We start from the raw sequence: 13303 nt of genomic DNA, 5'->3' as shown, positions 1-13303 counted from the left end.
AGACATATCCCACAAAAGGGAGTTTTTAGAAGGGGAGACTGATTTGTCAGGTCTGAGTTTCTCATCTGGGTCATTCCATAGTTGTGGTGCTCTAACAGAAGAAGCTCTGTCCTCATTAGCAAAGATGTTGCACCTTGACATGAGAACAGGCAACAGGTTTCTCTTCAAACTGCATGCAGGTGGTAAGAGGCGAGTGATTCAGAGTCTGGGGCTATTTACTCTTCTTATGTTTTGTTCATCTGGCTAGGAGCATTAGTGGGAGCATCAGTGAGAATAGAATTGGCCCCAGGGTGGACCCTTGGGGCCCTCCAAAGAGTAGCAGGGTGGGATGTGAAACATCGTCATCAATAGAAACAATAGAAGCAATTTTGGTTTTACAAGTAAGATGTAATGCATGAATAAAAACTCCTTTTCATGCCATGTTGAATTCCTATGACTCTGGCTGTGAAATGTTGGAACTTCCTAACTGAAATTTGTCTCTCCACATGAACAAGATGGATATGTAAAATTTTTTTTACAACCATGCTTACTGGAGATTCTATTTTTTCCCTTCAAATGATTGACCATTATAAGTTTCTAAGGACTTTTTACATGTTGCATATAGTACATCTCACACAGACCATAATCCAGCTTTATCTTTTCAAACATTTTGACTAAATCAGTATGTTTATAGCAGACTGCTGACCAGCTGAAAACTGAGAAAATCAAGCACAAAGAAGTAAAGTAAAGAGTGATTGATATTAATTATAAATGTGACATGCTGAGTGACATGCTGTACAAAAATTATACCAGTTTAAATGCCAAAAGCTCAGATAGGAGACATGTTCACCTGCCCCTGATGTAAGCTTTTACATTGATTTTCAGTCAATTCCTCCTTGATGAATCTCAATGACAGGATATATTTAGTCTGTAAATTTGAACAGCGTGAATCAGAATACTGTGGTATTTAAAGGCTGCTGTCACTATGCAAACTGTTTTCAGGAGGGCTCCACAGAAAGTATATATGAACCAGCCTACAGCCAAACATTCAAGGACGTCCTGCCCAAGTACCAGTGCAGCCCTGGTCTTCTGAGGTGTAAGCCTGAGTGGGGCGGCTCAGATCCATCCATCATCAGCTCCGTAAGTTTGCTGTCTCTCAGATCCACACCTGATCAAACGTTGGTGTTGGGTATACTGGGCCAAACATTCAAACCAGTCAAAAATGCTGCGATTGGCGACTGGTCCCTGCACAACCAAGGTGTCACATTGTTGTTGATCAGAAATGCTGTTACCTCTCCTCTTTTGTTAGGACAGGAAATGAACCTGTTCCCATGTGTGTCACATGCAGAGCTGTGCAACAGTATAATTAAGAATACAACAGTACTAAGAGTCTACAGTCCGGCTAGCAGCTCTGCAACATTACTCTGCAAGAATTATGTTGCCTGTTGTCCAGCGTATCCTATCTGCTTTTTATTTCTCTTCTTTTTTATTCTCTCCTTTCTAATTTTGCTGACAGCTATGTCTGACTTTGTTTCCCTAAGGTCCAACCTCAGAATGTAATGAAATTGAAAACGAACAGTAAAGGGTGAGTGAGTTTTCTTGGCTCATTTTGCTCAGTAATATCCTTTTTTTTTCAAGTGAGCACACACTGCATTTCTTAATGACAATTTCAATTGATTTTCTGTAGTTGTGTTTTTCTTTGCTTTTCTTTCACTCATTAGAGCAACTTAGATCCCATTAGGAAATTGAAGTTTTTGTCGTTTCCATTTGTTATTTTAGGTCGTGTGTAGCATCATCATCCTTGGACGATGAAACATTAGGTTGGTACAAAATTATCACAGATCTTAATATTTCTTCTTTTTTGTTTTTACACAGTTATGACTTAATACAAACAAAACTCACTCTGCTCATCTAGATCTTGTATTATTGCATTTTAAACCTGTCTATAAACATATACAGTGTGACAGCTCATCACCTGCTTCTTCCCCTTCACCTTATCTGTTGCAGAAAAAGACATTAATCATTTGTGCTGGATGTCATCTGGTGACAAGAAGGACTCCTCCCATCATCCCAAGAAAGTCCAGAGCAGAGGTAAAGAAATGAGCAAAACCAGAGCACTTATACTAGGAAACTACGGTCCAGTGAGGTTAGGGCTTGAACTAAAAAACAGTTTCTGTGAACTTAGAGTGAGGGTATGGTGGTAAAGGCAGGTATAAAATAATGAAGGAGGACGTTGGTTTTATTTACCTGATATGTAGGATACATGGAAAATAACAAACTGCATTATTTATTTGTATGTTTATCTGACATTATCTGACATGTGTGGATTGATCCTGCAGAGACGTGTAAGGCTCCCTGCCAGAGCAGCACGCTGACAAGAGATGACAGAGTGAAGGAGCTGAACTCTGACAGAACACAGACACATCCACCAGCTCAGGTAAAACCACATTACTATCACCTGACAGCACGTTTCAGCCTCCAGAAGAGCCACATTATGATGACTATATATAATAACAGTATCCATGTTAAAAGTAAACCTAACCCTGTTTTCTAAATACCTCACACAGAACAATATGGTGAATAGTATTTTTCACACTTCAAATCAAGATCAAGATCCTGTCACTCACACGTGGACACAATCACTTTAGCGTAACAAATGATAATTATTTGCAAAGCTGTGCAGATGTCAGAGGTTAGTCTTTTGTAATCCTGTACCCACATGACCGTGTGTGTCAGACAGACACGTAGATACCTGGCATACCTGGATGTTGGTGCACATGTTAGTGCATGTGAGGGAAATGACGGTGGCTGTTTATCTTTGCTTGTTTTCCACAGTAACTTAATGCAACAGGAAAAAAACACTGAATAGATTATTTGACAGTAAAGTATCAGCAAGGTGCTTGTAAAAATACCATATTAATCACTTTTACTGTAGTTTATTATTTTATCAGCCGGCGCTTAAATCTGGTTGATGCTTCAAGTGAACTATTTCTGTGGTTTGCAGGGAAGTTACAGGGGGTAAAAAGTGAATGTGAAGTAAACGTGAGGTAGGTCAGCCAAATCAGATCCAATGTTCACTTTAATCTGTTTTATAATCTTTAATCTCCTTTATAAGGCCCTTTTATATCTGCCCTGGGTTCTTTGGGACATCTGGATTTTGTACAGTTTGATGCTTTTCATGCCAGAAGCTGATAGTTGAGATGGGAACATCACAATGAGCAGCAAGGACAGAGGGGAACAAGTGATAGTGCAGCGCCTGAATGAAAAATTACTTTTTTAAAGCAGAGTCATGTGGGGTCATTTAATGTAGACAATGTATTCAGATCCTTTACCACACTGAGATAATACTTTACAAATACAGGTCATGCATTCAAAATCTTACTGAAGCAAAAGTACAGAAGTATTATCAGCTAAATGAACTATGAAAAATGTAGTATCAAAAGTAAAAAGGTCATTCTGCAGACAAATGGCTGATGTGAGTGATTTACTACTATATGTGACATCATTAGATATGATCCATCAATGTACAAGTAGAATTTTACTGGTTGAGGCTGAGCTATTTTTAACTACTCTATATGGAGTCAGAGTATATAGAATCAGTTTAGTCTCATTGTTCCTAACTGAGGGATCAGGCACCCTCCTGTTGGTCACAAGATAAATCTGAGGCTCTGCCACACAAATTTGAATTTTGAATAAATTTACCTCTCAAAGCCTCAAACAGTAAATGAAAGCATGTGAAAGGTTTGGTGGTGAAATCAGTGTTTGGTGAACCTCTAAACAAAAATCTATGCACTGCCAAAATGAAAAGATTATCGTATAAGTAAAATCTTAATCTGAAACATAACTAGTGACTATGTCTGTCAAATAAACATATTCATAAATGTATTGCTGTAAAATGTGCAATATTAGCCTTTGAAATGTAGTGGAGTAAGAAGCGGTGGCAGGAAGTAACTGAGCACATTTACTCAAGTCTGTCCGGTTTATGTTTCTTCAATCTTCCATTACATTCAGAGGGAAATATTGTAGGAATGATATATTGCAAACATATGATAAGCTCATAAAAAATACAGCACATTGTTAAAGGCTATATTGTAAAATAGTAAAACACAGCTCCCCCTTTACAAGCTATAACATCAGGATGCTGCTTACACACTGACGGAGGCAACAGTGTGATGATGTCATTTATCAGAACATATTAGAGTCATTTTACTGCAGAACGAGTACTTTTACTTTTGACACACAAAGTACACAAAGCTTACAGTATACTTCTGTAGTAGGATTTTGAATGCTGAACTACTTCTTTACTGCAATAGTTTCCAGAAGGGAAATTAAATTAAAGAACTTGTTATCCCAGTCTGAATTCAAGGCTATTGTTGTAAGCTCTATACTGTTGTCTCTGTTTTTAGCTCATTCTGATTTCATAATGTTGACAGTTGATTTGTAATTGTCTTTGTTCTTAGCTTAATTGAGCTTTCATACATTGTCAACTGGTTTTTAGTCCTGTTTTAATTTACCTGGTTAAACAAAGTAAAGTACTCAAGAAAACTCTTCCGTTTTACAAAAACTAATACAATTCAAAATACTAAACAGACTATATTACACTCCATCACAGACGTACAACATGGGAATATAGGATAGTAAATGCATAAAGTGTGGTGCTGCTGAAGGGACTCTGGTCCATCTGCTGTGGGACTGCATGAAAATGAAGTGATGACCAACACTAATACAGCCACTCCGCTCGCACCTCAAACACTGTATTCTTGGAGATTCACATAACTTCAGCAGCGTTCCTTCAAAGAATGAAAATATATTTCTCTCGTTATGTACGGTCACAAAGAAGGTAATTATGAACAACTGGATTTCCTCAAACACACCAGCACAGAGAGAATGGATCACTGAAGCAATAGAAATGAATGGAATGAATTTGAAAAGGAAGCATTTAGACTAGGATAATGTGCCAGAATATAATTTAACGTATGCTCCAGTGGAAAAGTGACTACTGTTACTATAAAGAAGGAGGGAAGGAGGGAAAAAAAATCAGAGACAACCATTTTTATTTTGTTTTATCTCAATATTTGTATTGCTGTTGTTGTTATGATTTTGTTCTCTTTTCTGATGTAAGCTAATGATGGTTGCTTAATTCTCTTTCAGTGCTGTATTAACCCTGAATGCTATTTGTGCTGTAACACAAGCACAGTCAAGGATAAGTTCAAGGATAAAGCCAAAAAAAAAACAAAAAAAAACGAATACCCTGAAATTGCACTTGAGAAAATGTACCTACTTTCCACCTATTTTTCAAACTGAGTAAAAGAACTTGTGGAAGTTCATACATTATTAATAAATCTGATATTATATATAGATACGTTTGGAGGCAGGGGATTGGCACATTTTAAATAAAATATGAAGAGGCAGCAACAACAACACACCCTAAAGGTTTCTGGCCAATGGAAGAGCGTTCACAAACAAAAGTCACAGCGGTGTGAAAAGTTTTTGTGGTGCAGTGATTTGAAGGGGTTGATGCTGGATGTGTGCAGACTGCTTTGACTGCACCTATTGTTTCTTCATTACAGGGCAATGAAGCTGCGGCTGACGCAGCACAATCAGTGCACAGCAAGAGAAGACTGAAGAAGTTACAGAGTCTGGTGCAAACAAAGAAGGGACATCAGAGTGGCGCTGGGAAAGGGAAGAACACTCCTGAGAATAATGGTGAGCTGTTGTGGGTGATGTTCTTCAACCTGTCAGAGAAGCTGCATTATTGAACGATTATGGAAAATAATTTCTGCTCATCTTCAGATCATTTGGCAGATGTGTTGAGTAACAGCAATCCAGTGCTGACCTGCATCGGCCTGGGGAAGAGAACAGAGAAGTCGCCTAAGACGGCTTCATCACCACAGCGGCAGCAGAACAAAGACCATGAAGATCCTCTGTGGAGCCCCTTTCAGGGTCCCCAGCCCTGGACTCCCTTCTACCACACCTGCCACCAACCTCAACACGAGCTGTGGGTCTGCGGGGGCACCCTGTCGCTGCCTCGGACCACAGAATGGGATCGTTTCGAGAGTTTGATTCAGGAACTGGACAAGAAACAATCGAATCTGTCTCCCCCACAGATGATCCGCTCCATCACAGATCTGCACCTCTCACAGAACACAGTAAGATACATCATTATTACCATTAGTTAAGGAGACCAAACTTGCAGATGTTGCATCTTAAACGATAGGGTCACAATTTATATTGGGGTGCCCATATTAACACTGAAAGCAATTTTGCTTTGCTTGCTTGAAAAATTGTGAATCTTGTAAGTGGCTTTTACTTTGTCTTTATTGAGAAGGATGAACATGTTGGATGATTGCTCCACCGGCCTTTCACTGCTTCCTAAAACCTTATTTCCTTTTTCAAATATAGGAGTGGAGTCCTCTTTATTTATTTATTTTTTCGTGTTAAAATGTGATACATAGGATCTTTAAGTTTGTTTGTATTTGTATTTGTTTATTTTTGTGCCAAAGTAGAAACCAACATTAAGACCGCAGTCTCTGAGGTCTTACCCTTTCTGTTGATGCACTTTTATCTGAAACCTGCTCCCAGACCTGCACAGTGTCATTAAACTGTGCTTTGAAGGGCCTGGCTTTCTCATTGCAGCTCAGAGCTCTCTAGGGAACATTTAGACCAACTGAACAGTAACTGAAATGTCGAGCCAGTACTTTTTAAAACTTTCTTTATTGTTTTTATGGTTTTCTGAACCAAAGGTTTTAAAGCTTTGTGTCATTTTCAGCTTCAGGTAGCTACTTCACAAACTGCTATTTAATAATATCATAACCATAATCATATGGAAACAAAACAAATCGGAGGACATTATGAAAGACTGTGTTGGAAGTGTATAGACCGTTATGCCAAAACCCTTACTGTTTACATATAAAGTTTGGTTCATAGGGAGCAGCAGCTTTAGAGTTAAACGTCAGGGAGCTCCACATGAATGAAGACGTGATCCAGTTAAAGGGGCAATCCACTTATTTCAGTCAATTCACTGGTCATTTAGAGCACAACAGTGTCTTCTGTGGTTCTGGAGGAGCTTTGTCTAGTCAAATCACATCACAGCCTGGGATTGGAGGCTACAAGTTTATATGTCTGTATCTAACTTGCATCATGGGAAGTGTAGGATCATGAGGGGATTTACAGTGGCCCTAAGAGCTCAATGCGCTGCAGCTTAAGAAAACACATGCAGATAGACAAACAAAAACAAAATTCTTCATCAATCTGACAAAACATGCTGCAAATACATACAACACAACCGAATACAGAAACGCTGCTTTGTTCTCGACAAGTCTGTTTTAATCTGTCTCGTCCCAGTGTTATGGAAATACAACTGTAAATAGCTGGAGTGCTCCTTTAAGCAGCCTACATTATGTGAAAAATTCCATACATGAGATCTAGTAAATAACAGTTTCCAGAATTAGTGCAAAGAATAGCTGATTTCAGACAGTTGTATGTCTTTGCCTGTACTATACATCCCTGGGGATTGTAACTGTACTCACCTGTTCATCACCTCCCTGCTGACAAATCTCAACCAGTGATCCTTTAGCCCAGACTGACTCTTCTCTCACCTTTGCCACATGAAGTGGTGAATTTATCAATAAAGTCGAGTTCAGATTTCAGATTTCTATAAACGACCACGTCTTTGACCAGCCATTCTGCTACATTTCAAAAACATCTGCCTCAGAATTAGCATTAGCATGGCTGTCAGTATAAATAGGGAACTATGCACTACAAATAGTAAATATATCCATGGTTGTAATCTGTAGTACAAAGGATAATGGTATTAATAGTTGCTTATCCAACCACAGTGTGTGACAGTGATGGCTCAGTTCAGTAACGGTCGATGTTGGGAAATGATCCAAGAGTCAGTGTAACAGATGCTCTGGGAGCAGCGCTGAATGACTGCTAAACTAAAGCTAATGGCCGACCAGTGAGGAATGAGTCACTGATTTTCATCCTGTCTCTCTTTTAATGGCAAAATATAAAACTACACATCAGCAGATTGTAAATACATCAGCAAAAATAAGAGTGAACCTCTCCCCGCATGACACTGAAATTATATATTTTTTTTAAATTTAATACAGTAATACAACATCAATGCATCATGATCATTCAAATACAATTTACAAAATATTTTGACTGCACCATATCTAGCTGTATTGCTGCCAGGGGTTAACCTAATTTCAGAACACAAATCATAAACAGGGATAAACACAAACTGTTTGTGTTGTGGGCTCATACAAATGCACACACACACACACACACACACACACACACATACACACACACACACACACACACACACACACAGATAATATGCCCATCTGTCACTAGAAAACACTCAGTTTAATCTCTCTTTTACCCAAACAGTTGACCAGATTTGATGCCTTCAGACAGCACTCGCCTTTAATGAACCCACAGGATGACAGAAGCTGTTTGGTAAGAGAACCGACCTCCTCAATCTGCCGGCTTGTCCATCTAGGAATTCAGCTTCCTCAAATATCCTCCGCACCAAATCCGACATTTAGACAGAACATTTACACTGTGTTTATTTGGCAGCTGCGGGGGAGTCCTCCGTTAACAGTGTGTTTTGTTTTTAAAGCAAAAGCAGGAGCAGAGTGGGGATCCAAGCAAATCAAGGCTGCAGGGGAAGCAAATGGAGGCCTCATCACAGAGTGACAGGAAGCACATCAAGGCCTCACCGGAGAGGGCTCTGACAGCCATCATCGTATGTCATGCACCCTACAAAGCTTATGTTAATACAACCAGTTTGAAGTTCACGGCACCCTGCATTTGCTGTGGTTCACACCTAATGAAATAACATCTGTTAGAAACCAGACGCAGCTGTCAGCCCCACACCTGCTCTGCCAGGCTGTGAACTATCAATCAAACTATCATTTACCATTTTACGGAAAGGGCTTTTCACTGTTGAAAAGAGCTCTGAGAGTACAGCAGGGACTGACAGGCACAGCCCACCATGTCTGGTTGACCTGGTTTAAAAATCACTACAGCTCTAAATCATAAATTAAACTGACAATATGACAATGGGGTGAAAAGTTTGATCACCGTATCTATCATATTTTTGATATGTTCAAAATTCATTCTATATATTACATATAATTAATAATATATGTGTCACACTTAATTAGCCTTTTATAATAATGGTACAGAACATATGCTTAACTAATGAATAACTAATGCATGATTCATGACGAATTAATGCAGGATGTATTATGAATTCCTTTTGCTCATTAATAACAAATAAAAACATGCAACTGCATGTCACCTGTATTTTTCTAAAAACAGCCTAAACGGGGCATCTGGTGGTCTAATGGTGCAACTCACACATCTGCAACGTTCATGGTTGGATACCCAGCTGGGGGACCTTTGTTGCATGCCACACCCCTCTCTCTTGTTACTCTCTCTCTCTCTCTCTCTCTCTCTCTCTCTCTAGAGTGTCAACTGTCACACAGAGGCAAAATGCCAAAAAAACAAAACAAAACAACAACAAAATAGTCAAACTGCCTAAACACTCAAGAGGAACCAGCTACAGTTACAGCCTGATACAGTATGTGGATATGTGGATCAGGAAGTGTCTTGTCATGGCAACAGTTTTAACATCTAACAGCTGATGAATCAGAATTTTGAAACACTTTGTAATAATGGTACAAAACATACACTCAACAAATGCATAACTAACATGTAATTTATGATGATTTCATGCATGAATTAATGTACAGTATACATACATACACAATTTCAGAAACCAATCAAATCATATCACATTTTATATCTGCATACCAATACAGTTTTGTGCATGCCATTCAAAATCATAGACTTCTGCATACATACACACTGCGACACTCCACTTAGGTGGACCGATACTAAATGTAGTCCATGGTCTGCAAATCCGTGTACAGGAACAGAAAGTTCAAAGCTGAACACAGTTAGTTGTGGATTATGCTCACCACACACCTACAAAGTCTCAGCTATAAAAAGCAAGGGAACTCTTGCAGGATTAAGTGTTTTGCCAGAGGAACAGCGTGTCACAGCATAAACTGGGATACTGAGCTGTTCCGTCACATGAGGAATCAAACACAGCAGCTCAGGGCTCTGACTCAGCTTTCTGGTTGGTTAGGTTTCTCTTTTGTTTGCCTGTAGTGGAAGATAATCACTGACAGGGAACAGAAAACATATGAGAGAATAAAATGTGACTTGATGTTTTTACTGTGCAGACGGGGGACACACAGAGAAACGTAGCACCAAAGAGGGAGACTGGTGGAGGGCGGCCATTTACTAAAGGGCTCAGGCGGTCCAATAACTCTCTGGAAAGTCTCTACAGTGGACAAAGCTCCTCAAGTAAGCATAGAACCAAGTGTACTCCCCACACCACAACCTGATGAATTATGCAACCCTTGTTTGTACACCCCTCCTCCTACACCCCTGTTACTCCAGTTTGGATGCACTAATTTGCACTAACCATTGACAGACTCCTCCATCCTGTCTTATCTATCTTATCTCTGTCTATCTTTTTACTGACATATGGACAATCAGAAAGCAGTAGAATTCTAATATTGAGCCCTTTTCTTTGTGTGCTGTTCCCCAGGTGGAGTCACCAGTGGGTCAGACTGCTCCAGTAACAGAGGCAGTCTGAGGCTGGAGGACGATCTGTTGTACAGCAGACAGTTCTGTGGCAGAGCTAGAGTCCATACAGCCTATGTGCCAAGTCCATATGACACAGAATCACTTAAACTCAAGGTAAAACATGTCTGGAAAGTGAATGGAAATTTAAAAAATGAACTGTATTACTGTTACTGACTGTATCATACTGAGACTGGACTGTTATAAGTTAGGATGACAGTCTTTGGCCAACATCTTGAGGATTTTTTTTTTGCTTTCCCAGTGGTGGCACTGCTCTAACGATGGCAGTGTTGGATCATTTGGTTTACTTGATCCAACACTTTGATGCAGGATGAAATATCTGAACTATTGGATGAATTGCCATAAAATTTTACACAGAAATTCATGCTCCCCAAGTGATTAAATCCTACTGATCCTTCACCTTCTCCTCTAGTGTGATCATTGACATTTGTGGTTTCAGCTGAAATTGGATTGCCATCACATTTTGTAAACACATTCATGGTTCTCCAGATGATTTATCTGAGTAACAGTTTAAAATGGATTATAAAAACTTTGGTGATGCCTTAACGTTTCACATAGCATTATCCTCAAGTCAAAATTTCAATTTGTCCAATATTGAATAGACTATGACATTCCCATCAGCCTCAGCTTCACTTTTTGTTTGGTGGCAATTAGCAGATGTTAGCATGCTAACATGCTAAACTAAGATGGTGACCATTTATACCTGTAAAACATCTGCATTTTAACATTGTCCTCGTGAACCTGTTAGCATACAGACATTAGCATTTAGCTCAAATCATTGTGAATCAGCTGTGAATCATTCTGTATTTACTGTATTTTGAACTTAAGAAAGTAGCAAGTAGTTAGTTCTGGTACACAGTAACTTTGTATGATGTGTTTGTGCATGGTCCCTATTAATACATTAAATAAAATTAAACTAAACTTTCAATAAGGTTGGAGACATGATTGACATCATCGCTACGCCCCCCATGGGAATATGGACAGGCATGCTGAATGGCAGACTTGGAAATTTCAAATTCATTTATGTGGATGTGCTGAGAGAGGAGGGTCTTGAGACATACAGAGAAACACACACCCACAAAGTGAGGCACAAATCAGCTGTCCAGGAAGTGTTAAAGCGCCTTAGTTTGGAGGTATTTTCTTTTTATTTGTGTTTTGCACTGATCTGATGTAGCAACAATCATCTTCCATATAGAAGGCTTTTTCTTCAGCGTCTAAATGATGTTTTTTTCCACTTGCTTTATCAGGAGTACTCCTCGTCTCTACAGCTGAATGGTTACCAAACAGTAGATGACTTGATGAGGCTGAGGGAGCATCACCTGATGGAGCTGAATGTGACTGATCCAGAGCACAGGCATCGCCTGCTCGCTGCTGTCGACTCCCTGCAGCAACTGCGCTGTGAGTAATGGGAAACACAGAAAAGGTCGTCCAAGGACAGTGTCATCATGCACATTTTGTAACATGATAAAACTGGAGAAAGATACGCTGAGACGTTTGCATTCAGAAAGGAAAAGGGACAAGTGACATTACAGCTCAAGTAGATAAGACTGGGAGGGTATCCGGGCCACTTAAGAGGTGAGCTAAATAGGTTAAGGATAACAGGATAACCCCAAAGAGTGTTTCTGAGAATAGTACAGGACACACAAGGACAGCAGCTGCAGACAGATAGGCTGTTTAGCCTCAATGCACAGGAACAATAGCTGTAAAGGATTACTTACTGCTCATATATTTAACTCTGTGACAGTGCATCCAACCAGCCTGTCCTCTCTGATTTACAGCTGATAGTCAGCTGGAGAATGAAGCCAGTCAGGAGTCTGAGACCTCCAGTAAGAACAAGAAGGCAGATATGAACAACAGCTCGCGAGACTCCGGCTGCCCTGACAACAGCACAGAGGACACACACCTTCACTTTCTCTCTGAACAGCCTCTACCAGCTGAGATGACCGCTTCATGAGAACAATCCATTCTTTATAATGCCTGTTTTATTCCTCATTGTGCTGCTGAGACTTGTAAGCTGTTTTTTCAACATCGTAATTTCTACTGACGTTCAATAAAATGCCCATTGCTAATTCTCCAACTCCACTGGATGTGTCTCAGTGAAATGTAAGATATATGTTCATTTGTTTCCTGAAATCGAACAGTGAATTTTTTAATATGATAATAACATATTTAATGTGTCTTACAACAGTCGTCAGACAGAATCCCCCCATGAAATGTATGAATGTTCACCATCTGTATACAGGATCCAGTCCATTATCCAGTAAAAATGATACGTTTTAAAATTGTGCAAATATCTAGAGCTAAAAATAATCATTATTTTCATTATAAGTTAATGTGCCAATTCTTTTCTTAATTCACTGATTTATTGTTTGGTCTATAACATGTCAGAAATTAGTAAAAATGCTGATCGCATTTTCCCAGAGCCCAAGATGATGTTATCAGTGATAATGATGCTTTATCCGATCAACTCATGAATTAATCGATAATAAATAATTGCAGCTCTAGATTCATTTTACTACTCAAATGTAATGAGTAATGATGATTATCTAATAAGCTGTAATATTAGCCATATTGATACTGTTGTTGCAGTCAGGTCTGCAGTGTTTTAAATGCTGGGTAAGATAATATATTT

At 39.3% G+C, this 13303-nt stretch overlaps 1 protein-coding gene and 2 long non-coding RNA genes across 3 annotated transcripts; all 3 read left to right on the top strand.

Moving 5' to 3' along the window:
- Positions 1-1094: 1094 nt before the first annotated feature.
- Positions 1095-2070, top strand: LOC111222329. Its single transcript, XR_002665128.1, has 4 exons — positions 1095-1119; positions 1521-1564; positions 1759-1799; positions 1987-2070. It is a non-coding gene; the product is annotated as an uncharacterized LOC111222329 (long non-coding RNA).
- Positions 2071-2349: 279 nt separating this feature from the next.
- On the top strand, positions 2350-5834 carry LOC111222330. The gene is made up of 3 exons (XR_002665129.1): positions 2350-2416; positions 5550-5685; positions 5773-5834. It is a non-coding gene; the product is annotated as an uncharacterized LOC111222330 (long non-coding RNA).
- Positions 5835-6025: 191 nt separating this feature from the next.
- On the top strand, positions 6026-12625 carry LOC111222391 (SAM domain-containing protein SAMSN-1-like). Its single transcript, XM_022746105.1, has 8 exons — positions 6026-6128; positions 8380-8448; positions 8612-8737; positions 10245-10368; positions 10616-10767; positions 11604-11804; positions 11919-12069; positions 12450-12625. Exons 1-8 carry the CDS (start codon positions 6087-6089, stop codon positions 12623-12625), a joined length of 1041 nt encoding a protein of 346 aa, XP_022601826.1. The 5' UTR covers positions 6026-6086.
- The last annotated feature ends 678 nt before the right edge of the window (positions 12626-13303 follow it).

This window comes from Seriola dumerili, unplaced genomic scaffold (assembly GCF_002260705.1).
Source record: "Seriola dumerili isolate Sdu_G_001 unplaced genomic scaffold, Sdu_1.0 BDQW01000091.1, whole genome shotgun sequence".
Classification (NCBI taxonomy): Eukaryota; Metazoa; Chordata; class Actinopteri; order Carangiformes; family Carangidae; genus Seriola; species Seriola dumerili.
Note: the sequence above shows the minus strand (reverse complement) of the source record. Positions and strands in the feature narration are given on the sequence as shown.

Coding starts and splice junctions, on each gene's coding strand:
- LOC111222391 (XM_022746105.1), top strand. CDS start 6,087: ATGATCCGCTCCATCACAGATCTGCACCTCTCACAGAACACA. Junction 8,738..10,244: donor GGGCTCTGACAGCCATCATC/GTATGTCATGCA, acceptor TTTACTGTGCAG/ACGGGGGACACACAGAGAAA. Junction 11,805..11,918: donor TAAAGCGCCTTAGTTTGGAG/GTATTTTCTTTT, acceptor TTGCTTTATCAG/GAGTACTCCTCGTCTCTACA.